At 38.9% G+C, this 25,591-nt stretch overlaps 1 protein-coding gene across 1 annotated transcript in view; it reads left to right on the forward strand.

Moving 5' to 3' along the window:
* Positions 1-255: 255 nt before the first annotated feature.
* The window catches only part of EIF3A (eukaryotic translation initiation factor 3 subunit A), a 41,761-nt gene continuing 16,425 nt past the window's right edge, over positions 256-25,591 (forward strand). The window contains exons 1-17 of the mRNA XM_081074792.1: positions 256-550; positions 6,290-6,480; positions 6,639-6,775; positions 7,162-7,325; positions 9,490-9,689; positions 11,191-11,399; positions 12,411-12,582; positions 17,171-17,275; positions 17,652-17,750; positions 18,910-19,026; positions 19,732-19,917; positions 20,496-20,843; positions 21,267-21,371; positions 21,456-21,569; positions 22,771-22,893; positions 23,418-23,571; positions 24,122-24,306. Of these exons, the coding sequence (XP_080930918.1) occupies positions 502-550; positions 6,290-6,480; positions 6,639-6,775; positions 7,162-7,325; positions 9,490-9,689; positions 11,191-11,399; positions 12,411-12,582; positions 17,171-17,275; positions 17,652-17,750; positions 18,910-19,026; positions 19,732-19,917; positions 20,496-20,843; positions 21,267-21,371; positions 21,456-21,569; positions 22,771-22,893; positions 23,418-23,571; positions 24,122-24,306 (2,658 nt within the window). The 5' untranslated portion in view covers positions 256-501. The remainder of the gene's footprint in view (positions 551-6,289; positions 6,481-6,638; positions 6,776-7,161; positions 7,326-9,489; positions 9,690-11,190; positions 11,400-12,410; positions 12,583-17,170; positions 17,276-17,651; positions 17,751-18,909; positions 19,027-19,731; positions 19,918-20,495; positions 20,844-21,266; positions 21,372-21,455; positions 21,570-22,770; positions 22,894-23,417; positions 23,572-24,121; positions 24,307-25,591) is intronic.

The raw sequence follows: 25,591 nt of genomic DNA on the forward strand, positions 1-25,591 counted from the left end.
GGCGGGTGGGACCGGACTGCCACTGCGCATGACTCCGCACAAATCCTGGCAAACATGCATCTGTGCAGAGGCCTGCCTTCCAGCCGGACGGAAACTCTGACCCAAATCTCGCCTTTCCCATCCCCATCCTCGCTCGAGGAGTGAGAGGGCTAAGAGTCGCCTACCTAACGTTTCCCCTCGGAGTCCTAAGGGGACACCGAGGCCCCCGGATGACACCGCCGCCGCCACGTCAGCCGGCGGGCGCGCGCTGCCAGCGCGCCTGCGCGCGTGAGGGGGGCGGTGCGCACGCGGAGGCCCGTCCCTACATCCGGGGCCTGGGTGGCGGCAGCGCCGCCGCCGCGCGGGGATCACGTGGTTCCCTCCTTTCCGTCTCTGGCCGGCTGGGCGCGGGCGACTGCTGTGGAGGCGCGTGGAACCTCGCGCTGGTTCCCCTTCGTCTCCTCTCCGGCCCAGGCCACTAAGGAGTTCGCTGACGCCGGGTGAACTGAGCCTGCCGCCAAGATGCCGGCCTATTTCCAGAGGCCGGAAAATGCCCTCAAACGCGCCAACGGTGAGGAGGGGCTCGGGGAGCACCCGGCTGGGGCGGCCCGAGGCCTCGGAGTTCGAGGGGCCCGGGCCTGCGTCTTGCTGCTTCTCCGCCCAGCTGCGGCCGGAGAGGAGGCCGACACGGCTGCCCACCGCCGCCCCAGCCCGTAGTCGGGCACGGTTCCCTCTCTCGCTCCGACCGACCCGGGGCTGGGAGGCGCGGAGTCGGGAACGGGTGCCCCGGGGGCGCTTCCTTCCGCCGCCTCTCGGTGCGTCTCGGGGGCCGCGGCCCGGGAGACAGGCCTACCCGGAGCGGAGCTCCTCCGCCCGGCCGTCCACCGCTTTGCTCCGCAGGCCGTGGGTCCTTCCGTCTGCTTAGGCCCCGCGCCCCCGGCCGCCATCTGGGAGTGCCGGGGAGGAAGAAACATGGCTCCCTCCCGGGGACAATGCACGCGAGAACCTCGGCTCCACCTCCCGCCCGAGCCCGGGGAAGGGCGGCCCCGTCCGCGGCCCCCTCGCTGACCCCCCGCCCCCCGAAGCCAGAGCCGTGATTTTCTGGGTCGGGGTCCACGTACCGGTCTCCAGCCGCTGTAGCTCTGCTTCGGGAACCCTGACCCGCTTAACTTTCCTGTTTTTTCCCGGCGTTGATGGTCGGCGGCCCCGAAACCTGTTCAGAATCACAGGAAGTTGGAACAGAGCTAACCCTCTAGGACAGAGGCTTCCAGTTCTGTCTTTAGGATGATGGAGCGCGCCTAGAGCACGGTTTGCCCAAGGTCACTCCGGGAGCTGTGGTTGCGCCAGGAGCCTAAAACCCGGGCCCCTGGGCTTCCACACGGCTCGTTTCCCGCGGCCGCGTGTCGCCTGCGATGTCTCCTTCCGTGTGTCCTTACGGCCCGGGCCCTGCCGGGAAAACCTGGGCGAGTGTCCGCCTGCTCAGTAGGCGTTTGTTACGGGGGGATTATGGGGTGCAAATATATTGTGCTTGTTTCTGGTCTCTTCACAACTTTTTTGTTTCAGTTAAGAAAAAAAAAATCCTTTTTTTAGTGTAACAGTTTGTGTTCCGGCGTTCCTAGCTCTCATTTTCAACCTCCCCTTCCACCCAAACAAGTTTTGTGCTACAGTATTGTGTGTGTGGAGCCTGTTCTGTTAGTTTGTTTGAAATTTCCTCGTGCTAAAAGGTCGTTGTCAGTCCTTGCATAGCATTGAAACTACTGGTAATCTGCCAGGGCCGGATGTATTTGTCACAAGCTTATGGTCTGATCTACAAGTAACAATTTGGGGAGGGGAGCTCCGTGGAATCGGGCAATTCCACGTTCTGCGGAAATAGGGTAAGCGTTTTAGAAAAGTGGTTGAACTACAACTTACGATTTGATCACTGCTTGTTCTCATCAGCCGTCTAAATGGTTAGAACAGGAGAGAAGTTTCGAAAAGTTACTTTACAGAAAATAGATTGAAATGCAAGTTTATCACTACAGATTAACTAGCAAAGTTAGGAATTTTTTTAAGTTTCAAGATTTAAAATTATATTAAATGACTTGGGTAAAATCACTACTGTTTGCTGTTGTATATCCGTTTACAGTCATTTGGATGCTTTACCAGCAGACATTTTTTTCTCATTCTAATAAGCTGACGTTTTGTAAACTTGGCCTAAATATTACACATTTGATGTGTTTAGGTCTTCCTTCCTTCATTACTCTTCCCTTTTGAATCTTCATATGAACTTAATATTTCGGCAACATTTTTAAAATTAGAAGGGACGTATGTATAACATTTTATGTGAAAACGTATGTTTTCAAAGTTGAAATTGCTTTGTGAAGGGCAAGTTGGGAAAAGCATCTGCAATTAAAGGCAAGATAAGGGGATGCTGCTGGAGAGGGGCTTGAATTTTGTTAGTGTAGTTTTCAGAGAAGGATGTCTTAACTCCTTGCTGAAGCCCTTTTTAAGCTGTAGGATGGGTGTTTCTGTGGTCGAGATGAAACAGTTTACCATTCATGTAGTAATTTCTGTACCTTTGATCTTGTGAGTAAGAGTTTTCTTCATAAAAGCGTCAAGGTGAGCAGAATGTGCATGGCACTCCTTACAGGACTAAATAGAATGAATGATAAAAGCTCATTTCATTCATGGAAATACTCATTTTATCTAAATGCTTTATAACACTTGTAACCTCAAACACATTTAGACCTCATTCATTGTGTTATATTAATAAAATGTGAATAAATTTACCCTGAGTCTGTATATCAGCACAATATTTTTGGGAACCATTACAGTAATCATTCAGGAAGATGAGAACTTGGCCCAGCAGTTACAGGCAAAAAACAATTGATACCTGGAAGGACTTGAAAAAGCCCTTTTCCAGATTTGTTAGTAGTGCCAAATTAGTTGCTCCTGACCCTGTAACAGCATTTTAACTTACACTTTACGAACAATGACTTAAAAATCAAGTTGTCTTTGAACCTACAAGTTGTTCAACATTATAGCTTATCTACTTGATGTGTTGCGCAAATAAGCTGGTAAAATTGAAGGGCTCAGCTAAACTTTCTTTATAGATAGTTTCAGCCATTGTGCCTGAAAGGTAAATTCGAACGCCCACGCTCCTAATATAGTTTGTAATTCCAGATTTTGATTTTGATTTCAAGAACATCAAGCGGAAATGAACATTTCCTGCTTCAAATTTTCCCCCCAAATTAGATAATTCAGAGGAATTAAATCCTCCTTTTATATGTTACAGTAAAGACAGGAACTCACCATCATGGATTATCATGATAAATCTGTTCCTATTCCAGTTTTTTAAAAAACATCCTTGCCTTGTACCCATGTTTTCTTATGTTCTTGGTGTGTGTGTGTGTGTGTGTGTGTGTGTGTGTGTGGTCTGTCCTATTAAAAATTATTTTTTAAAGCACTTGCTTTGGCTTGTTTGAACCTATTGCAGAGTTAAAAGTACAGGATTTGGAATCATAAGTTTTTATTGGCTGTTTAGGGTGTGAAAAATACTTTCAATTCTATCCCTAAACAAGACTTTATATTTTAGAATGACATTAAGAAACCATACTCCCATTTAAAAATAAGAGATTAGGAAAGTGAATTATTTTTAGACGGTTCAGTATTTTGTCATCACACCATACTGGGGCCAGCTCTCAACTTTAACTCTCTTTGTGCCTATTCCATGTTAAAAGCATATTGATAATACTTGTATACAGTAGTATAAGATTTAAATTTTCAATTTAAAATTGGCAATAACAGGTCATTTGGGTGCTGCTGCTGTGATGTTCTTGATGTAAAGGATAAATTTAATCTTAATGTAAAGGATGAAAACATTTGCTCCCAAATTTTTGGCTGATAGAGACTGTTTTTGTTAAATAGTTTTGCAAAGCACCTACATACAATTCTTTAGGATTTTAGAAAATAACCTTGTATGGATGCTCCAGGAACAAGATAGGTAGGTCCTCCCCTTAAAACAGGAAAGGCTTATTCCAACAAAGTATCTAGTTGTATTATATCTTTGTTTCATTTTGTAGGATTTTTTTGTGGGGGGAGTAATAAAATTGGCAACTGAAAATGGACTTGCATAATGGCAACATCAATATTGAGTTTATTAGCTTGAAGTATTGAAGAAGGGTTTGCATTTATTTGCATGTGTGAGGAATATGATTTGATAATATGGGTGAGGTAGGATATTGTGTAAAGATAGTTATTTCAGTATGTTGTGTGATTTATCCTGTTAAAGCTTTTTAATATACTAGCGAGTTGGAATATTGTTTGTAGTTTTCCTAGAGGAAGGAATGTTCACAGGCGACATTCCTGAAAGATGTGATAGTGGAAGAAGAAATAGTAGAGAATTACTAAATCTGTAGATCTAATAAAACTGCCAAACAAGGACCTTTTTGCCTATTGCATAGCACAGAGTTGCATGGTGGATAATGCTACCGTGTTTCCCTGAAAATAAGACCTAGCGGGACAACCAGCTCTAATGCGTCTTTTGGAGCAAAAATTAATATAAGACCGGTCTTATAGTAAAATAAGACCAGATAAAAGATCCGGTCTTATATAGTAAAATAAGACCAGATCTTATATTAATTTTTGCTTCAAAAGATACATGAGAGCTGATTGTCTAGCTAAGTCTTATTTTGGGGGAAACCTGGTAGATACATTGTTAGGTTAGGTTAACTCTTAAAGAAAAATAATTCTTTGTCAAATTATTTTTAGGAGGAAAATAATGATTTAAAAAAAATGGAGATATAGTACTTTAAGGCATTTTTTATAGTGTAAACTAGTGTTTTCTCCCCAAATTATTTTTCAAATGTTCATGGAAAGTTTTTTTGTGTGTGAAGTCTGACAATTACTGAATTTTAACTAGATGACTTACGAGAAATATACTCCCCCTCTCCCCCAGTCTGTTGAGTGTTGCTGCAAAAGAAAGTAAAAAGTGAGAAAAAGTAAGATAAATTTTAACTTCAATCGGAAATAATTTGATAGAGGAGCCTTTGCTTTTGACTGGATTTCAAAATACTGCCACGTACAGAATGCCTTTAGGTTTAAGTAGTAGTAAATTCAAAAGAGAATAATTTCTTTGCTGTACATTCTAAAATGTTTTTTTTTTAAAGAAGCTTAATTTTAGAAGTTTGAGATTTACAGAATGATAGCAAACATAGTCCAGAGAGCTCTCAGATATACCACATGCGGTTTCCCCTTTTAATATCTTAACATCAGTATGATGGTATGTTTGTCACAGCTAACAACAACTATTGATACATTATTATTAACCAAAGGCCATACTTCATTCAGATTTCCTCAGCTTTCCCTATGGTATTTCAGGATCCCATCCAGGATATCATATTACATTTGGTTGTCCTGTCTCCTAAAGGCTCCTGGGTTGTGACAGTTTCTTAGACTTTCCTTGTTGATAACCTTGATGGTTTTGAGGAATACTGGTCTGATATTTTATAGAATATCCCTCAATTGAGATTTGTCTTAATATTTTTCTCATGTTCAGACTAGGATAAAGAAGTGGAAAGACATTCTGTGCTCGTGGATTGGAACACTAAATTTTGTTAAGTTGTCGGTTTTTCCAAACTGGATGTATAGAGTCAATAAAATCCCAATTGAAAATCCCAGTGAGTTATTTTGTAGCTATCTACGAACTAATTCTAAAGTTTATGTGGAAAGGCAGAAGACCTAGTATAGGCAACATAATACTGAAGAACAATGGAGCACTCACACTGTCTGGTTTCAAGACTACCATACATTCCTTTAGAGGAATCAAGACAGAGAGGTATTGGCAAAAGACTAGGTACATAGATCAATAGAGAATGGGCAGAATAGAGAGCCCAGAAGTAGACTTACGTACATAGTTGGTCTTGAAGGAACAATATCAGTCTAATGTGTTTTTCTGCCTCAAGTCTTAACATGAGCTAGCAAAAATTTCATCAGTCAGATCACTGTGACTAAAGTCATACTTTTCTGTGTGGGAGAAGATTTTTTTCCCTCATGACTTGTTTCTGGAACTTTAAAATCACTTAGGAAGATACGTTTGGTACAGTAAAAGTGAGTGAAACATGGCTTTACCTGTAGATCATATTTTGAGATAGTACCAAGTTTTCATTGTTCTACCTTGGATAATTTTGGCATAGTTTTAGAAGTCAAAAATAAGTGACCTAAAAAGAGATGGTAATGAGTTCAGAAATTAAAACAATCAATTTAGAAAGCAAGATTGAGATTTTGTATAGTATATATAACCGCTTTTAATTCTCCTGAATTACTTTTCCAGAATTTCTTGAGGTTGGCAAAAAGCAACCTGCTTTGGACGTTCTCTATGATGTTATGAAAAGTAAGAAACATAGAACATGGCAAAAAATACACGAGCCAATCATGTTGAAATACTTGGAACTTTGTGTGGATCTTCGCAAGAGCCATTTGGCTAAAGAAGGATTATACCAGTATAAGAACATCTGTCAACAGGTATGAACACAGCTGGGTTTTATATTTGTGAGAGTGCTTTTAGTCATTTTCAGAGGAGTTTACCTTTCAAAGTTAATACATGTTCTGTCATAAAATTTGCTTTTAAAATATTTTATGGTTTGTTGGGAAAAGTGTTTTAAATTCTTTTATTTGGTTAGGTGAACATCAAATCTCTAGAGGATGTTGTTAGGGCATATTTGAAATTGGCAGAGGAAAAAACTGAAGCTGCTAAAGAGGAATCCCAGCAGATGGTCTTAGATATAGAAGATCTGGATAATATTCAGACTCCAGAGAGGTATGTGGATTAAACTGGTAATAAATTTTTCTCGGTGTTTTTCTTTACATGTGTCTCCATCATCCTTATTTGAAGTAGATGTTTATTAGAAAGACTGCTTGCCTTTGAAATTTTAAATGTATTAGTAACCAAAAAATCATGTACTATTCATAAAAGTGGAATATTACAACCTTCTGATAGGTGGGTGTATACTAATTTAAATGGTTGTAATACCGATTGGGAATTCAAATACGTGGACACTAAGTGACAGCTTTACCGTATGTCCAAAGTTGTAGGAATAATTTGTACTATTTTGTAATGATCATGTTGGTTTTGGGTTTTTAGTCATATGGCAAAATAGGACACAATGTCAAAAAGTGTTTTCACCATTTTTAATGTTTTTGTAGTGTTCTCCTAAGTGCTGTAAGTGGTGAAGACACTCAGGATCGTACTGACAGATTGCTTTTAACTCCATGGGTTAAATTCCTGTGGGAATCATACAGACAGTGTTTGGACCTTCTTCGAAACAATTCTAGAGTAGAGCGTCTCTACCATGATATTGCCCAACAAGGTAAAACAACTGATTTGAAAAGTTGACTTAAGAATAGCTTTTGCAAAAGATGAACTATTAATCTTAACCTCCTTTTCTCCATAGTACCTATTTCATACAGGTTTTATCCTTATTGAAAGATGATTGACATTCGTTTGAATATTAAATAAGTGACTAAGATATTTGTTTTACTAGTCAAGGTAATTCTATGTGAAATGTATGTTCCATTGATGTCTGAAAGATCTTTTAAAGTCATTTTGGAATTTTCCAGGTGATTGAAAAAATAAACTTTTTGATTGCTTTCTGATAAACTTGAGTTCTACTTTTGACTCTACTACTGCAGATTCTTGGGCAAGCTACTTAATTGTGCACTGGGTTTCTAGGTCTTTTATAGCTCTCGACTTGACAATTCCATGAAAAATACATATTTTCAGAAACAGTATTACTAAATATAGAACTAAGCCATTGTGATGACTCTGATTCATCATTAAAAGTATCCAATTGTTATATTGCATGTACTTTTAATCTGAAGAACTGTAATGTTTTCCTAATCTTGTCTCTTCCTTGTGTCACTTGCTGTTAGTGCAGCCTTTGAACTATGTGTGACTGGGATATATGTGACTTGAGAGTGGTTCTTGGCTTTTTCGTATTTTGGCCTTAGCAAGAGCTTGTGTTTCTATTCTTTTTACTATGGGGCTGATTGGCATTTGTTAAGTTTTAAGTGACTTTGTGATTATGAATATTTTACTAGGAGTGTAAGAATCCATTCCATTTTGCTCATATTGCTATCATATACGAGTTTTCACTTAACCCAAGTAAACTTGGGCTTTTTGATGACTTGAAAATATTAACTTGAAATTAAATGTCATCCCATTTTTTAGGCCTATCAAAGTAGGAATACTGTTGTTTTTTGTTTTTTTTTCTTAAGATTTTATTGGGGAAGGAGAACAGGACTTTATTGGGGAACAGTGTGTACTTCCAGGACTTTTTTTTTTTCTAAGTCAAGTTGTCCTTTCAATCTTAGCTGTGGAGAGTGCTGTTCAGCTTCAAGTTGTTGTCGTTTCAGTCTTAGTTGTGGAGGGTGCAGCTCAGCTCCAGGTCCAGTTGCTGTTGCTAGTTGCAGGGGGCACAGCCCACCATCCCTTGCGGGAGTCGAACCGGCAACCTTGTGGTTGAGAGCCCACTGGCCAATGTGGGAATCGAACTGGCAGCCTTCAGAGTTAGGAGCACGGAGCTCTAACCTCCTGAGCCACTGGGCGAGCCACTGGGCCAGCCCCAGGAATACTGTTTTTTTTAAAGAAGGGCAGAAGAATTCCCCGCCAAGTTGTTCTAATATTGCATATATGACAGTAGAAAATTACTATTTAAATTGATACTTTTAATGTCCATTTATTAATAAATGGTTAAAATATTAATATTTTAACGATGGACCAAGTAGTTCATGTGCACATCTATGTACACAGTTGAAATCAGGTTTCCTATTTGTACTATGTAAGCTCCCTATTTGTACTATGCAGCTTTAATTAGTGCAAAAACTTGTTACTTTCTATATAAGTTAGATAACAGTTCATTATACAGTTGACCCTTGAACAATGTGGGAGTTAGGGGCACCGATCTGCTCACAGTTAATAATCCTTGTTAGAACTTCTGATTCCCCAAAAATGTAAGTACTAATAGCCTACTGTTGACTGGATGCCTTACCTATAGCATACAGTCAATTAACACATTTTGTATATGCATTACATACTGTATTCTTACTAGAGAAAAAATGTTACTAAGAAAATTACAGTATTTATTGAAAAAAATATGCATATAAGTGGACCTGTGCAGTTCAAACCTGTGTTCAAGGGTCATCTATCTGTGTTTCAGACTAGAATTTTTTTTTTGCTCTAAGATTTGAGGTGATAAGTGTTTGAAAGGTGAGTCCCTCCTAGATCTAAGTTCGAATAATTTCCCTTTTGTAAACTCTCAGAACCATATTGTAGTCCTAGGACAGAACTGAAGACTGTCCAGGAGGTGTTCAGGGCACATGGAGTGAGTTAGGACTCTGATCACTTCTAAAGACTGTTGATGAGTTTGGTAAATTTTATTAAAATAACTGATCTTAATATACAAGATAAAATCTATCCTAAGACTTAAGTTGACTGTGGAAAGTACCTAATATGTTTTAAATTTATGCTTATAGCTTTCAAATTCTGCCTCCAATACACCCGTAAGGCCGAATTCCGTAAGCTGTGTGACAATTTGCGAATGCACTTGTCTCAGATTCAACGCCACCATAACCAAAGTACAGCAATCAATCTCAATAATCCAGAGAGCCAGTCCATGCATTTGGAAACCAGGCTTGTTCAGTTGGACAGTGCGATCAGCATGGAATTGTGGCAGGTATGGTGTGAACTACCAGCGTTTCTTTGAAGTCGTAATCACTCCCATCACTTTTTTTCCATCTTGATAGTGTGGTTAATTTCAATAGCTCGGTGAGGAATTTAAGATTGTCTGATGGAATAGGGAGAGTTCTGGACAGGGGATCTCAGAATATTTTGGTTTTAGTTGACTGCTAGGAAATCTGGGCCAAGTCATGTAATCTCTTTGGACCGAGTTTCTTTCCATCCATAGAAAACAGCTCATCCTTGGTGCTGCTCCCAGTGTGGTTCAGTGCCTGGTGTCAGTCTGTGAACTCTTTACTGGTCCATAATGAAATGAGTATAGAGGAGAATATACATTTACAAAGTTTTCTTTTATAGCAATTCTGTGGTAATTTTGTGTCTGTTTACTCTTTAAAAAACCAGTTTGCCTTTCCATTTTATTTTTGTAGTAATTTTATTGTATTTTATAAAATTATTGGTGACAGGTTGGAAATTAAAAAAATAAACTTGTCCTTTACTGCAGATATTGGAGAAGTGCTGCATTAGGTGGTCGCCTAGGTTACTTGGAGGCGTTGCTTCAGCTTAGTAAGCGTACATGGTGGATAATCCTACATTGGAGATCTCAGTGGTATTGGGAATCTGGCCCTCTACTTGGCCTTTTTACTTTAAGAATTCTGCAAAGATATTTTCACATGATTTAAAAAAAAATTTTTTCAGTTGTAGTTGGCATTCAGTATTATTTTATATAATTTATGCACTGATCACCCTGATTGATCTAGTACTTACCTAGCAGTATACATAGTTGTTGTGATATTACTGGCTATATTCTCTGATGTAATTAGTGTCCCCATGACAATTTTGACACTACCAATCTGTAGTTCTTAATCCCTTTGCCTTTTTCACCCAGCTCCCCAACCCCCTCCCCACATGCTTTTGTAGTCATAACTTGAGTCTTTTATATATTTGACCCCCCGAAAAATCTAACTGAAATTGCAGAGGAAGAAACTAAAAATTGGTAGTTTTTCAGCCAGGTGAAAATGTGACTTGATTCCCCACATTCTCCTTCTACCTTCCTTTTCTGTAGGGATATACTTAAAATAACTACCCAATGAACTAAAGAGGAAAAAAAGTTCTATAGAAGGCAAATAAACATGCTCATTATAGAACAAATGAATAAGTAAAAAGAAGCAAATATTCACCCATTATAACTCGGAAATAGCCTCTATATTGTATTTTATGTCCTTGCTAATTTTTTCTATATTCCTTCAATTAGTATGACAGTATGTACATTAAAAAGTCTGCTGTCTAAGAAATTTAAGGATTTAGTGTTTTTGTAATTATAGCAGTTTTCAGAAATATATCAGATATTAAGTGATAGATGAATAAAAAGAACCGCATGTGAGGATGTTTTATTTGCCAGTTTTATTACGTGTTTTGTACTTTAGGTTTCATAAAGAGATTTGAATTAGATTTTTTCTTTTGTTTAGAATGCAGTGACTAATTTACACTACTAATTTTAGGAAGCATTCAAAGCTGTGGAAGATATTCATGGGCTATTCTCCTTGTCTAAAAAACCGCCTAAACCTCAGTTGATGGCCAATTACTATAACAAAGTCTCAACTGTGTTTTGGAAATCTGGAAATGCTCTTTTTCATGCATCTACACTCCATCGTCTTTACCATCTATCTAGGGAGATGAGAAAGAATCTTACACAAGAAGAGATGCAAAGGTAAGAATGTTATAATCGGATAGAATTGAAATTATGAAACATATCTTCTACATGGCATGCATGGTAGTATATTCTAGATTAGGGTTTCTCAACCTCTGCGTTACTGACATTTGGTGTTGGATAGTTCTTTGTTGTCTGGGGGTCTACATTTCAGATATTAAGCAGTTTACCCACTGGATTTCAGCAGCAGTCCCTCCAGTTTGTGACTACCAAAAATGTCTCCACATGTTGTTCTCGGGCAGCATTCTTGGTCTTCAGTAGCTGTCTTTTGTCCGGTAACCAACTCTACCAAAAGCCCAATTGAGAAAATGGAATGTTAAGATACAAGCGTCTATCCACATGCAGGTGTTCAGAATCTATTCTTAGAGCAAATTAGACACTTAAATACTTCTATCAAGTCACTTTTTCCTTATTATAAAATATTAACTATGTAGAATATTTGGGGTACACATAGGTGAATATTTAAAAAAGGGTCTATTACTTAACAATTGACCTAACAATTCTTGATTCTCCGGCTGCAGAGCCCACACTCCTTGGTGTCCAGCAGTGCTCTGCATTGAACCTGACTTTCCCCTGATGTTTAAGGAAGTTAAAATTTAGCTATTGCTCCCCCCTCTTGTGTTCACTCATGGTCCTTGTAATTTTTTCCCCTTTTTTACTGTCATTTTTTCTTAGTTTTTAAAGGTGCCTTAATTTTTTTTGTAAGGAAGTAGGGGGTGTACAAATATGTCTATCTTGCCATTGAACCCAGTCTTTTTCTATAGCTAGAAAACATTGACAGTAGTAAGTGGGTGGATAAAGTTCTGATTCTCCAGGTATTCATTTTAGCACGGTCCATTTCTTTTTTTAATCTTCTGCTTTGATGAATAATATTTATGGGTATCTTTCACCATGGTGGTGTATGTGTTCTGTCACTGGCATATCTCTCCTCCCAAGTGATTAAAGAGTAAAGTGTTTCTGCTTTATCAAGTAACATTTACAAATTTAACACATTGTAATTTTGTTCTCCAGAATGTCTACTAGAGTCCTTTTGGCCACTCTTTCCATCCCTATTACCCCTGAGCGCACTGACATTGCTCGACTTCTGGATATGGATGGCATTATAGTGGAAAAACAACGACGTCTTGCAACACTGCTAGGTCTTCAAGCCCCGCCAACACGAGTTGGCCTCATCAACGATATGGTTGGTATAAGTGGGAGCATTTTTAATGGCTTTGAACAGAAAACTTGACGGTCAGATTTTATAATTCATGATTGAATACTGGGAATTCTCATTCATTGCCAGGGGATTCTGATACATGGACCAGTTTGAGAACCTCTGTTTTAAGCCAGCACGGTTCAGTTGAGGTGATTTGTGTCTAGTAGGAGAGCTGGGGTTAAACTTGATGTAGTAGATGAGACCGGACTAGCTCTGAGGAACAGTGTGGACCACTCAGAGAAGAATAATGATGGGCAAGGAGGTTCATGGCTTATTTCAGGGCTGTTGGAAAACTAATCAAGCTGACAGTTGATGGAAATAGGATGAGGCTAAGAAAGAATGTGAAGTATGACGAGGCCTGATTCTAGACATCTAGAATATTTCCAACTAGTTTTCTTTTAAACTTTCATTTTATGTTACTAAAGCAGTGGTTCTTCATCAGTGCCGTGCAGTGTAACTATGTGAGTGAAGCACTCCCCCCTCTTTCTTCCACCCTCCCAACCCCCCACTCGAGTTCAAGCCGTTGTTTCTCAGTCTAGTTGTGTAGGATATAGCTTATAATATCTGGCCCATGCTGGTGTTATGAGCCTTGCGCTCCCCCCACTGAGGCAGTCGCCAGTTAGTCGGTCAGCAGCTAACGCGGGCGCTAAGTGTGGCGAGCCAGCCGCCACGAACCGAACAGTACCCAAATGGGGGAGTGGGAATGAAAAAGAGACACTCACACAAATAATGATGCGGCCGGTCTTCAGTGATGCTGAAGCCCCTGGTTTATTCACCTTCACCATTATATACCCTTTGGGTACATGCAATTTAACAATCACGGGTATGTATTACCTCACAGAAAGTAAATTTTTAACTTCTATATAGAAACTACAAAGTCACTACAAAACTCCCCAAAGTAATTATCCCATGACAGACTCTACCAATTATCCTGATAGCCATCAGTGATCTGTATCCGAGAAACCTGCCATTCCCACCTCATATCTCAGCAACTTGTAAGCACCCTCAAGGTGCAGGCAGAGACAATGCCTTAGGAGCCGAAACAAGTTAATCATAAACTGAGCCAGTCCACAAGGCTCCAAAGCAACAAGAAATCATGGCTCCCCACATCTCCCCCTTTTTTATTTTATAGAAGCAAAAAATCCATACAGCAGAAAAGCAAGGCGACGGTGCCTGTCTTAGGTGTCCCAGGATTCCCTTATCAACTTGCCCGTCTTTGGTGCCTGCATTGTGCAATACAAGCCCTGTCTTAGGTGTTGAAAGGCTCCTTAAGACTTACCCGTCTTTGGCTAACCCGTCCCATTAAGCACGGGGGGAGAGGGAATCAAGGCTTTGTCTTAAATTCAAGCTGATAGATGTCAGCTCGCAAATCTAACATTCGATCAATGAAATACTTAATGAGGATGGGAAGTAGGCACAGAATCACACAGACACAGATGCCCAACATAAGAAATATCAACGGCAGCTCTCGCCGGCTGCCGGCCACTCAACGCTGGCCTCGGCCGCTCCTGGCAGCACACAGCAGCCCACTGCAGCTCACACCAACCACCCGCTGCTCACAGCAGCCGAGCTCCAGGGAGAGTTGTTGTTCACAATCTTAGCTGTAGAGGGCGCAGCTCACTGACCCATGTGGGGATTGAACGGGCGACCTCGGTGTTAGGAGCACTGTGCTCCAACCACCTGAGCCACCGGGCCGGCCAGTGAAGCACTTTTTAAAATGCAGACTTCTCGGTTTCACCCACTGCAAATACTAAATTTCAGAGTATGGAACCTGAGATATGTGTATCTATAGAATGTTTTACATTGATGGAATCTTTCATTCAGCAGAAATTTTTGTGAGTGCCTGTTACATGCCAGGCAAGTGATATTTAAATGGAATTTGTATTCCAGAGGAGTTTAGATTTTAGAGATTTTAATTCACAGTAGTGTAACTGTGCCCTCCAGCAAATTACTTTGGGACAGGAGAAAAAAGAGGGACAGGTGCTTGAGAAATGGCCTTATTTTCTTGGCAAAAATTGATCAATTTCAGTAAGAAATATAGTGATCCTCCCTTATCCATGGGGGATGTGTTCCAAGACAATGGATGTCTGAAAGTACTGAACCCTATGTATACAATGTTTTTCCCTATACATACATACCTATGATAAATTTTAATTTGTAAATTTGACAAAGCAAGAGATTAACAACAACAATAATAAAATAGAACAATTATAACAATACGCTGTAATGAAAGTTACGTGAATATGGTCTCAAAATATCTTGTGCTATACTCACCTTTTTACTTGAAGCACTTTATGGCTTCTCTTTGGCATATCCAAATTGTCAGCATCACTACTCTTGCACTTTGGGGCCCTTATTAAGTAAAATAAGGTTACTTGAACACAAGCCCTGTGATATTGTCCATCTTACAGCCTAGATGGAGATATGCTGGATGGACAAAGGGGTGATGCATGTCCTGGGCAGGATAGAGCAGGACTTTGTGAGATTTCATCATGCTACTCAGAATGGCGCACTATTTAAAACTTATAAATTGTTTATTTCTGGAATTTTCCATTTCGTATTTTCAGACTGTTGGTAACCCACGGAAAGGAAAACTGCAGATGGAGGGGGACCTACTGTAATGAATTTTCTAAATAGCAACAGCTTTCTCTCGTAACATACTTCTCAAAGTAGACTTAATCTATAAAAGAGTATTTCTCTATCTTTGTATACCTCCATGTTTTATTGTGTTGCCATTGCCCACAGAAAACAGCTTTGTGTTTTGACAAGTTTTTATGGGACTGATTTAGCATTAAATGTAATAAAATAATAGCCTTGTCTTTAGGAAGAGGTCTTACTAGCAAATACGTATATTTAAACATTTTGTTGAATACTGAAGAAGTGTGTCAAATGAAGTACAATCTGTATCTCTTGAGCCTGTTTGGGTACATACTACACCTTGATAATTAAAGCTGGTCTGTTGTGATGCTGATTCAGTGTTGGAGAGCCTTGAGCCAGTAGCCAGGATATCCAGATTTGGGTCCTTATTGTGCCCATAGATAAGTGTAGATGTTTATAAAAAGGATACTGGTTTGTGTCAGGTGACTAGATAAGCTGACTGCCAAGAGACGTTTATAAATCTTGGTGAGTTCACCATACGTTCAAGGTTGAGACCTGAGCTATGGGCTCATATAACTGAATTTATTTATTTGAACTCATGTAACTGAACTGAAGCACCGAGAGAATGATTCCATTATCTAGTGAACAGACTCTAATTAAGCTCATAAAAGATTCATTGTTAGATCAGAAAGCCAGTTATTAATTTTAGTGAGAAATATACTTTAATAGGTTAGGATAGCCTATCTTAGTGCATTCCCTGTTTGGAGGGGGTGCTAAATGGGAGAATCTAGAATAATTTGATAGGAATGAAATCAGAGCTGGGGAAATTTTATTTGATTGCCACTGTATTCCAGTAAAGCTATAAGGGCACTTATAAGAGAGGTACTTAAATGTTGTAGGATTAGTCATGTACCTGTTTTGCATTGATGTTAAACTTAGACTAGACTGCTCAAGTGTTGGATGTCGTATCCTCTTGGGGAGGAGACTGCCAATGTTTGCGTCAGTCTCGTGACTTGCTTTATGTGGGTATATACTCGTTCCAGTACGTACTGTGTCCCTGCAGTTACTGTGTTCCTGCAGAACTGTCTTTGGGTTAGCAGTTCCCAACACGAGAAGGATAAAGGTCCCATGCACTGCATATTCTGTGTGAAAACACAGATTTGATTACAGGTAGTTTGTGGGTTTATAAAATGATGCCACTCTTTTGTTTCCTTCGTAAGAAAGATTACGCAAGGGGTACCTTTATTGTGAAAGTAAGTCGAATTCTATTTAAATATAAACAAAATGTTATTAAATTGTAACATTAAAAAAAAGATTACAAATCATAAATCTAATTGGGTGAATTCTTAAGATTCTTTCTAGTCACCACTTTTCACACCCCCAAGCATAGCCACTGTCCTGATTTAAACACCACAGATTTTGCCTGTTTATGTATTTTACGTAAAATGTAAATTTCATATAAATGGATTCATTATGAAAATCTTTTTCTAACCATTATATTTTGTAAGATTTATTTATGTGTTCAGTGTAGCTGTTTTTTCTTTGACCATTTCTGTGTAGTTTATGAACGTATACTTTGTCCTGAGTTTTTCTAGTTTGGGGCTATTATGAATAGTGGCGCTGTGATATTTTTTGTGAGATTCAGTTATTTGTACACTGTTATTTTACTTGTTGGTAATGAATTAGATGATTTTGGCCACATGAGTTGTCTTTATAAATATTTTGTGTTCAGAGATTTCACTTCCTTTCTAAGTTCCTGTGGGGCTTTTCACTGTAGGTAACTTCATAATTTGGGGCAAGAGACGCAACGTAGCCATCCTGGATTCCTCTTTTTAACAAGATTGAGGCTAGACAGGCTTTCAGTTATTTTCCAGACTTCCACCTCTATATTTTTCTTTAATTTATACTCGGTTCAGCATCTCAGTTGGAAAATTTTCTTCAGCAGTTGTTAAACCTTTTGTTTTGCTTACTCTAGGTCAGATTCAATGTACTACAATACGTTGTTCCAGAAGTGAAAGACCTTTACAACTGGCTGGAAGTAGAATTTAATCCTCTGAAACTCTGTGAGAGAGTCACAAAGGTAAGCCTTTGTATTTGAGTTTTGGTTTTATCACCATATAGCCTGCCTTTTTGCAGTTTTAGGTTGTATTTCTATTAAGAGAGAAGTATTGTCCTATATGTTTGAATTCAGTGCACATTTCATTGTCTTTTTTCTTTATGTCAAGAGAAAAGGTATTTCTGATGTGCTAAACAAATCTTTGGAGGTAAATTAGCAGTATGACTAATTTAGCCATTGCTGCCAGTCACCTTCAGACAAATATCAATAACTTCATGTCACATTTTGTAGTTCTTTGTATTGTGTGGTGTTTCTGTATGTTAAGAAAATTGAAAAAGTTTTGCAGGTGTTTTAATATCTGTTACATAGAAAGTATAATTTTTTTAAATGGATTTTATAGGTTCTGAATTGGGTTAGGGATCAACCTGAAAAGGAACCAGAGTTACAACAGTATGTCCCACAGCTGCAAAACAACACCATACTCCGTCTTCTGCAGCAGGTAAAAATTTAAAAATGGATGTTTTGCATAAGAACTGGAATTTCTCCTCTTGTTTTGATTGCAAAGCTGAAAGATTTAGGAATGCCCTGGGAAAGTGAAAGCCTCCCCAAATTCTACTCCCTGCCCCATATTAGTCTTACTATTTTATCTATTTGATTTTGAAAAACAGCTATTTTGCATAATTTGTAACTGCTTTTTTCTCTCTTTTTTTGTTGAACACTGTCATTGTACATGTTCCCTTGTACAAATGCAAGGGTTTACCTTATTCCATTTAATACCTACATGGTTTTTCATTGTCTAAGGGTGCCATAGTTTATTCATTCAGACTTTATTGATGGAAATCTGTATTTCTAGGTTTTTATTTTGCTACTAGAGAAATGTTGCAGTAAGCATCTTTCATAACGTATCTGCATACTTCTGTGACTTTTTGTAGTGTAAGAGTTGGAATAAGTCCGAGTTTACACATTTAAACCTTTACTAGCTCCTGAAAAGATTCTATTATAATGGATCCTCCCACCAGTTGTAAGTGAGAAAGCCTTTTCTTTTGTTATGGTAACACTAGGTATTATCAATCTTTTAATATATTTTAGTATGATTTTTAAAATTTGACTATTACTATTTATAATGTGGTTTAAATATTCCTGTTTGTCATCCATTTGTTTCGTTTGAGCAGGGGTCTTATGTTCTCTTCAGTATTTCGGCACATTTCATGGACCTGCTTTCTTTTGTACATGTGAGCAGTGTTATTTCTTATGTGCTATACAAATAGTTGAAGGTTAATTAGCAGTATCACTAAATAGTAATGCTGCCAGTCTCCTTCAGACAAACGATTTTGTAAAAACATTCAGATGAATTAGGTAAGTAGCAGGCCTTTATCTACAAATATATAACCACTTAGGGATTTTGTTTTATGAAAGTAGGATTTGAAAAGATTATGCTTTTGAGAAGTGGTATAATAATGTCATGATTTAAAGCATAGGCTTTGGGGTTGAGAGCCTTGTATTGGAATGCCAGCTCCAGCAATGTCCTGTTAATAGATACTCTGAGCTTCAATTTCTTTTCTCTGACAAATGAGCATAATTTCTGCTTCCCAGGGTTGTCATGAGAAAATGCTGAATAAATGATAGCTATTATTAGTAACCTTGTGTTTTTTATGCAGGTGGCACAAATTTATCAGAGCATTGAGTTTTCTCGTTTGACTTCTCTGGTTCCTTTTGTTGATGCTTTCCAACTGGAACGTGCCATAGTAGATGCAGCCCGGCACTGCGACTTGCAGGTATGTGCTGTAGGGGACACTGAACTGGAGGGCCTTGGAGGACTAACAACACCTGTCCTTGTGTCTCAGCTTTTGGTACAGTAGAACCATTTTAAAGCTTCCTGAGTGAGTCTAGGTTTTTTTTTTTCTTTTAATTGTTTTAATTGGGGAAGGAGAATAGGACTTTATTGGGGAACAGTGTGTACTTCCAGGACTTTTTCCAAGTCAAGTTGTTGTCCTTTCAATCTTAGTTGTGGAGGGCGCAGCTCAGCTCCAGGTCCAGTTGTTATTAGTTGCAGGGGGCGCAGCCCACCATCCCTTGTGGGAGTGAACTGGCAACCTTGTGGTTGAGAGGACACGCTCCAACCAACTGAGCCATCTGGGAGCTCATCGGCAGCTCAGCTCAAAGTGCCGTGTTCAATCTTAGTTGCAGGGTGCGGAGCCAACCATCCTTTGTGGGAGTCGTGGAGTCGAACCAGCAACCTTGTGGTTGAGAGCCCGCTGGCCCATGTGTGAATCGAACCGGCAGCCTTCGGCGTTAGGAGCACAGAGCTCCAACCGCCTAAGCCACCGGGCTGGCCCACCGAATCTTCTAGTTTTTGTATTTAATATTCTTTCCATTTTTTTCTGAAATCAGTTGAAATTTTTTTATCAAGTCATTCATTTGTAGGAAGACTTCATATATGCATACAGATTTAACTGTTGATGATAATTTAATTTTTAAAGGTTCGTATTGACCACACTTCTCGGACCCTTAGTTTTGGATCTGATTTGAATTACGCTACTCGAGAAGATGCTCCACTTGGTCCTTATTTGCAAAGCATGCCTTCAGAACAGATAAGAAACCAACTGACAGCCATGTCTTCAGTACTTGCAAAAGCTCTTGAAGTTATTAAGCCCGCTCATATACTGGTATGCATCTTTGGGAGAAGTAAACTACAGAATGTTTGAGGGGCCCTTATGCCATGTCTTTCACTAAAAAGGTTTGAGATGTCTGAGAGAAGGGATTTAGTATATTATTTCCTGTTCAATTGTATTTGGTAGTTTTGGTATTTTATCACGTCTTTATTAGATATACAGATTATTGAGCTGTCTTCCATGGGGTAAAATAGTATACTACACAGGCAATATGAGTACTGGGCATACAACAGACCACATATATAATGACCCCCCAAATTGAGGGTACTGTGATTGGGCTTTTCCTTCCTGCTTCAGTTCCCTTCCTTGTCTGTGTATTATTAGTATTCCTCTTTAGCTTGAATACTTTAACATAGGTTTAGTACAGAGGATAGTTGACCTAGTGAATAAGCGTTTTTCAGCTATGTCATTGCTGTTAGACTGGAGGAATAGCAGATATAATACAGCCATAGCACTTGGCACTGAGAACTAGAGCTCGAATCATGTCTTCTTCTGTTATTAATTGCAGATACATATAAGGGTAATTCATCAAGATTATTTAGTAATTTTTTTTGATGTATTTGTTTTTGAAGCAAGAGAAAGAAGAACAGCATCAGTTGGCTGTTACTGCTTACCTTAAAAATTCACGAAAAGAACATCAGCGTATCCTGGCTCGCCGGCAGACAATTGAGGAAAGAAAAGAGCGGCTTGAGAGTCTGAATATTCAGCGTGAGAAAGAAGAATTGGAACAGAGGGAAGCTGAACTCCAGAAAGTACGGAAGGCTGAAGAAGAGAGGCTGCGACAGGAGGCAAAGGAGAGAGAGAAGGAGCGTATCTTACAGGAACATGAACAAATCAAAAAGAAAACTGTTCGTGAGCGTTTGGAACAGATCAAGAAAACAGAACTGGGTGCCAAAGCATTCAAAGATATCGATATTGAAGTATGTAGCACTTTACTCATTAAACTTAGTTTTATCCAGATTTCTTAGAAGCACAGTTATTTACCATTTATTGGTTTATTTTGGGTTATTTGGTTATTTTGGAACACAAGATTCATTAACTAAAATCTGTGAAGTAAGCATTTGTTTCTGATGGCTCTGTGCAGTTTTTAACCAACTGATGAAATGGGGTTTGGGTATATGCATATTGGAAGAGTGAGAAATAGATGTTAACTTTTTTTCCTTATATTCAAGTGGAAATATTGCTATTGTAAAACATTTTTACATTGCATAAATTTACCCAGTGTAAACATTTACCCATTTTATAAAAAGTAATTTAGGATTTGAGTCTAGAAGCAGTGTTCTATTGCATTTCTTTTATTTTTATATTCTTATTAATGATTGTGCATTTATATTACTTTTAAGGACCTTGAAGAATTGGATCCAGATTTCATCATGGCTAAACAGGTTGAACAATTGGAGAAAGAAAAGAAGGAACTGCAGGAACGCCTGAAGAATCAAGAAAAGAAGGTAAATGAAAGGTCTGGTAAACTTTTGACATGCCAAATTAAAAGAGATTTTATTTAGAACTATATTTGTTTTCATGTTATTCAGATTGATTATTTTGAAAGAGCTAAACGTTTGGAAGAAATCCCTTTGATAAAGAGCGCTTATGAAGAACAGAGAATTAAAGACATGGATCTGTGGGAGCAACAAGAGGAAGAAAGAGTAAGTTTTTAATTCAGTTGTAATAGTTTTAGACCGTAAGCTATAATGAAATCTTCTGCCAGTAATGGGACCAGGGTTTTAAAATTGATTTATTTTGCATTCTTTAAAGCACCGGAAATGGTGCTTTAATGGCTACATAGTAACAGATTAGTTGACAGATACAAATTTTTACAGTAGAGATTTAAAAATGAAATTTGTAAAATACAAGAAAAGTTCAGTTTTTATAAACAGCTTTATGGAGATATAATTCACATGCCATGTAATTCATTTATTTAAGGTATATAATGGATTGTTTTGAATATATTTACAGAATTATGCTCTCAGTATAAGAGGTTTGGTGCCCATTAGCAGTTACTGTTTCTTTTCAACCACCTGACTATAGACAACCACTGACCTTTTTTGTGTGTTTTGAGTATGTCATATAGATACAATCATACAATATGTTGTCTGTTGTGACTACACAGCTCTTTCTATAGTTCCATTAGTCTGTATTATATGTAATTAATGATACAAAAGTAAGGCTTGCAAATGTGTGTGGTGACCAAATTTGTAATAAAATTTGTAATAAAAAGTGACCTCATTCTGGTTACAAAGGGTAGGAGAATAGTGTACATCAGTGGGGAAAATGTAGCTTCATCCTGGGCCTAGTGCTGCTAGTTCTTTTAGGATTTTTAGAGTCTGGAATTTTTGTGATAATTCTCTTAATGTATGAAATTAGGAAAATGCTGCAGGTCAAATAAAATACTTGAGATGATTTGCTTCAATCTCTGCCCTGAAGCCTTTCATTTTTTCACTTGAAGCACAAAAGGAAAAAACCTGCCTAAGTTAGTAATTCTTCCTGCCCTAACCTCCAGTTGTTTTTAAGGAAGAACTGCCTTTAATAATTCAACCATAATGCTTATTACCATGAGGTATTGTTTTACCATATATATTATAGTTTTTCCTTTTTAAAAGCTTGTGGTACCATAGGCCTAAATAAAGCATTTTTTACAGATGGCCCAGGACTCCTTTTCCATCTTCTGTCCTTGATTGCCTTCCTAGGAACCTGTTGGCATGAATGATAGTCACCCTTCCATTTGTGGCAAGGTCGAAGGGGTAAAGGAGTTGCTTGAGTTTTCCAGGAATTCTGTCAGGAATTTGGGGTAAATTAGTAATCAGATAATGAATGCTTAGGAAGTTTGACTGTATTATGTATTTGCAGATTACTACCATGCAGCTAGAACGTGAAAAGGCTCTTGAACATAAGAATCGAATGTCACGAATGCTTGAAGACAGAGATTCATTTGTAACGCGACTCAAGGCAGCACGACAGTCTGTTTATGAGGTGAATTTGTGATTTCAGGGAAATGTTTATTCATAAATTTTTCAGTTTTGCCTTAAGGTTTCTTTAACACAGTGGCACATTCTGTCTTGAGCTAACATTATAATATCATTTATCATTCAAATATTTTAATAGAAAATTTCTTGAAAATATTTTCTAGGCTAAATAAGTCAACCATTACTATATTTCTCTGAAGGTGAAGGAAAACTGTAAAACTTGCTGTTGATACAAGCTTTTGTTTATTGTTTGATTCAGAAAGAAACAAGTCTCCTGCCCTTAGGTTCTAATTTAATCGTTCGATTTGGTTTGTATGATAGCAAACCCATTTAATATTGTCAACAGTTTACATTTTTAGAAATTTGACATGTGACAAAAACTTCAGTTATTTGGAAAATCTGGGTTTTGTACTTGAAGGTTGCTTTTTATGGTTCCCAGAAACTTGCAGTGCTTTTGTAAACTTAAAACTTACTGCTAGCTTGTAGCTCTTCAAAAAAAAATTTTTTGGGGGGGGGGGTAACCAATTACAGGAAAAACTTAAACAGTTTGAAGAGCGATTAGCAGAAGAAAGGCATAGTCGCTTGGAAGAACGTAAAAGGCAACGTAAAGAAGAACGCAGAATAACCTACTACAGAGAAAAAGAAGAGGAGGAACAGAGGAGGGCAGAAGAACAGATGCTAAAAGGTAACTAGACAGCAGTGGAGCTGTGATAACGCAAGATTGCTCTTAGGGTACTTGATAGCAACCTTATTTCGAAAATAAAGGAAGGAGGAATCAGGATTATTGGTTTATTAACTACAACTAGTTCTCAGGTACTGAGAACTTAGTTGTCTGCAGTTTGTTGTATGTGATATCTGCTGATTTTCACATTTTTGGTGTTCTTTTAAAAATTAATACTGCGTTTTAAATTTCATCACTGTTCTCGGTGGCATTAACATTTTTTGAGGAATATGTGCCAGATCAAGTCTGTCAAATGATCCTTTATCTGGAATCCCAGATCCTCAGGAGTTGGGGAGGGATTCCTAGTATCAGTCATTGCAAAACTGTTAACGAGTGGCATGATACTTGTTTTTGTCAACTTATCTTCTGCCCTTTAGCTGATTGTAAGCTATTTTTCAAATCTTAAAAGGCGTTACTTCTACATTATTCTGTATGTTTAATATCAGAAAAGTAGACCTAGCTCTAGGAAAGGTGTGGGTACGAGGCCCACATTCTAACTTAATATGTCCTATAGAGCGTGAAGAGAGAGAACGTGCTGAAAGAGCAAAACGTGAGGAAGAGCTTCGAGAATATCAGGAGCGGGTCAAGAAGTTAGAAGAAGTAGAAAGGAAAAAACGCCAAAGGGAGTTGGAAATTGAAGAAAGGGAGCGTCGTAGAGAGGAAGAGCGAAGACTTGGTGAGGATCCACTTTCTAGAAAGGTGAGTGTATAGACATTGTTTGCCTTGTGATGACGCACGCTTATCAGCCAGTTCTCTTGCACGATACACATATGTCAGTGCATGTGTTGGTGACTGGGCATGGTGTTACAAACTGGTTACATTCACTAGTCTCTTCAAGTCTAGTAATGCTTTGTCTTCCCAAAGACAAAGGTCCTTAATGGGGGGAGAGGTTAGACACAGTAGCAAAACGGGGGTTTTATAGATGTCAGTTCAGAGAGTACTTGTCAGTAAGTACAAATCTTATGAGACGACATAAGATATCTTAGTTGACAAAAGATAACACTCAGTGCTATGGAAGAGGGACTGTCCTGTTCCTTGGAAGGAGTTGCTGTGAATTAAGAGGATGATGTGAGTTCTTGAACTCCTTGGCACTCAAAGATGGGTCTGGTGGACCAGCAGTATTCAGCCTTTCCTGGGAGCTTGTTAGCAATGCAGAATTGCAGGCCCTACACCAAACCTGAATCAGAATCTGCACGTGAACAAGAGTGCCAGGTGATTCAAATGCTGCTCTAAGTGTGCATTTTACACACACGCATGTCCGGAACTGACCTGTTTCTCCCAATAGCTTGTGTCTCTTTAATTACCTCTCTTGACTGGTGGCACTTTACCCACTTAATCACAGTTTTGAATCTACCCCTCCTTCTGTTTCTAAATTCCTGCCTTTATTCAGATTGTTCTTTTGCCTGTATTCTATTCTCCATGGGCATAATCTTCCCCCAGCTTCAGACCTGCCTCTACATTATGTATGATCCAGTTGATTTTCCATAATGCGTGCTTGCTCATGACACCTGCTCTTGGGTTTCAAACTTTCTTTTGGTTGGTACTCATTACTTAGGGTAAAAGGCAAAACGTGCCTTAACAGTCAGTCCTTTCACGATTACTGCTTTTCTCATTAGCTTTAGCCGTCACATTCTCTGCTTAGTCACCGATATACTATAGCCATTCTGAGCTAGTTTCATGCCTTATCGTAAGTCTGTGACATCGACCTGTATGCTCTTTGTTTTCCCTGGTGTGTGCCCAGGCTTCCTCTTAAACAGAGTAAGTAATTGGAGGATTTGTTGCCTGACTTTTCTCCACTCCTTTATTAGTATCAAACACTTAGGTTTATTGGAGGAATTGCTACTAGTCTTCATTTTCTGTTTTATAATTAATGTATGTGGATAGATTTTTAGTGTTGTTACTTTTACCCCCCCTTTCTCTCGCCTCACCCCCCCACTCCAGTTCAAGCCATTGCTTCTCGGTCTACTTGTGTAGGACACAGCTC

This window comes from Rhinolophus hipposideros, assembly GCF_964194185.1.
Source record: "Rhinolophus hipposideros genome assembly, chromosome: 15".
In the NCBI taxonomy this organism is placed as follows: Eukaryota; Metazoa; Chordata; class Mammalia; order Chiroptera; family Rhinolophidae; genus Rhinolophus; species Rhinolophus hipposideros.